This window comes from Coffea arabica, chromosome 6e (genome assembly GCF_036785885.1).
Source record: "Coffea arabica cultivar ET-39 chromosome 6e, Coffea Arabica ET-39 HiFi, whole genome shotgun sequence".
NCBI classification, from domain to species: Eukaryota; Viridiplantae; Streptophyta; class Magnoliopsida; order Gentianales; family Rubiaceae; genus Coffea; species Coffea arabica.
In genome coordinates, this window is record NC_092321.1 from 21,134,400 (window position 1) to 21,136,523 (window position 2,124).

Genomic DNA, 2,124 nt, shown 5'->3' on the forward strand with positions numbered 1-2,124 from the left:
GACGTCCTAAATAATATCTATTAAGTACCAGTTAGAAAATTTCAATAGGGAAAAATGCACTTTTCATCCTCAAAGTTTGGGTTGTTGACCAATTTCATCCTCAAAGTTTCACCAAAAATACATTTCATCCTCAAAGTTACGCAATTTTGACCAATTAAGAACAATTGACGGGAAATGAAGAAATTGGTGTTAGACCCAACTGTAAACCCAACAAAAAATGGGTTAAACCGAATGGAACAATTTTTTAACGGAACAAAAATTGTTGCAACGGACGAAAATCAACATTCTTCTCCTTCTTCCCTCTGCCTTTCTGCAACCCCAAAATTTTTTTCCCAATCTCTGGATTTGCATCTGTCCCTACAGCTTTGGCACATGACCAGTAACGTAGCTGCAGCGTGCTCTTTGCATAGTGGTGTACATTCTTCAATGGCCTCCACTAGCAAGTGGATTACAAGACATGCAGTCTCAGCAACCTCCTTCAGTGAAATCTCCGACGAGGAAACCATCTTCTCCAGTAATGCCATCGCTTTCTCAATCATCTCTGATTGTTTTCCGAACTCATACATATTAGTTGAAGCATGGCTTTTACCATACCAAAAGAAACAATAGATGGGATTATCTGAGGATAGGTGGAGAGATTGTGAAATGTGGATATGATATTGAGCTTAGCCTGCAAGCTTAGATTCTAGAAACCGCATTCTTCTGCCAATTGGGAATTCAGGGATCCAACCAGGATTGGGTTAGTCCCAGATGTTGCGACTGCTAGCTTGTTATTGGAGCAAGAAGGAAGAACCAAGAGGGCTGCTGCTGCAAGGTCAATCAATGACTCTTTTTGGCATTGAATGATCTCCAGCAATACTCGTATGGCACCAGAATTTGCAATTTGAATCTTGTTTCTACAAAATCATAGCAAAATTAGATGGGGAACAATTCTTCAGCCAATGCCTTCGGATGCAACTTCAAAAACTACAAATTTTAACTGATGCAAGCAATACCTTTCACTTTGAAAAGCTAGACAAAGCAGAGCAAAGTGCCGCTTCAGTGGCTTCATAATCTTGCTTACGAAGCATCGTAACGAGCCGAGAAATGATCCCTCTTTCTGCTAACTTCTGTCTTAGTTTGGTTGCAAGTTTACCAAGTTCTCTGGCAGCTAAAATCTGAGCTTCCCGTTCATTAGATGGAAGGGCTTCCACTATCACATCTTCCATGGTTGGAAGCCATCTATCCCCCTCAGTCACTTCTCAACTCTCTGTTAGGATCCAGACGCGGAACAAACAACTATTGAGATATCAAATGCACAACAATTTAATGAGAAACAAGCCAGAAGCATGAAAGATAGACGGCACACAATATTTAACGTGGTTCGGCTCCACCATTGAACCTACATCCACGGAGAAAAACCTATTCTTTATTATGAGAGGAAAACCCTATACAAGAATATAACTTGAATCCAAACCCAACCCTTGTATACCATCTCTCATCTCCCAAGAACCCTCTCTCACACCCCATGTATAAGGCTACATGATGTCCCTTGTGTCTCCTTGTGTTTCTCTTTGTGTGTTTCTTGTGTACTATGCCAACCCACCTATTTATAGAGAATATTACTGCCAAAAAAATCAAATAAAAATTGGAAACCAATATTATTTCCTAAACTCATATAGAGTCGGAAATAGCATCTAATTCCTGCTAAATAGGGCTTTACTTGACTACTAATTCAAGTAACTAAATCCAATTAGGAAACTAGTTACTTCCACACAAAACAGGAATTCTACATAAAAGAAATTAATCCAATTTCCTAACAAATCTCCACCTTGGCGAAAATTTTTTTTAGCAACCATTTGTCTTCAACTACCAAATAATATGGTACCAAACTACACATGCGAATCAATACAGTCCTGACACCAAATTGATTCAATCGGCAAATGAACATGTGTAGTTACCCCGAGTCCAACCTCCAGTTGACTCGTGAGAAGGTGCCTCAATTCACCATCTCTCTTTGCAGGATTTCTTCTCACCACCACTTGCAATCCAGGATCCCCTTCTGTGAGCTCTAACCCTAATCATTGAGGCAACCAAGTGGTAAAATTACCATACTTCTTCCCATCCTCAGGACTGTCTCGTCAT

General features: G+C 40.0%; 1 protein-coding gene across 1 annotated transcript; it reads right to left on the minus strand.

Moving 5' to 3' along the window:
- Positions 1–278: 278 nt before the first annotated feature.
- Positions 279–1,208, minus strand: LOC113696568 (uncharacterized). Its single transcript, XM_027215967.1, has 3 exons — positions 1,003–1,208; positions 694–896; positions 279–619 (listed from the first exon to the last, which is right to left on the minus strand). Exons 1-3 carry the CDS (start codon positions 1,206–1,208, stop codon positions 279–281), a joined length of 750 nt encoding a protein of 249 aa, XP_027071768.1.
- Between the last annotated feature and the right edge of the window lie 916 nt (positions 1,209–2,124).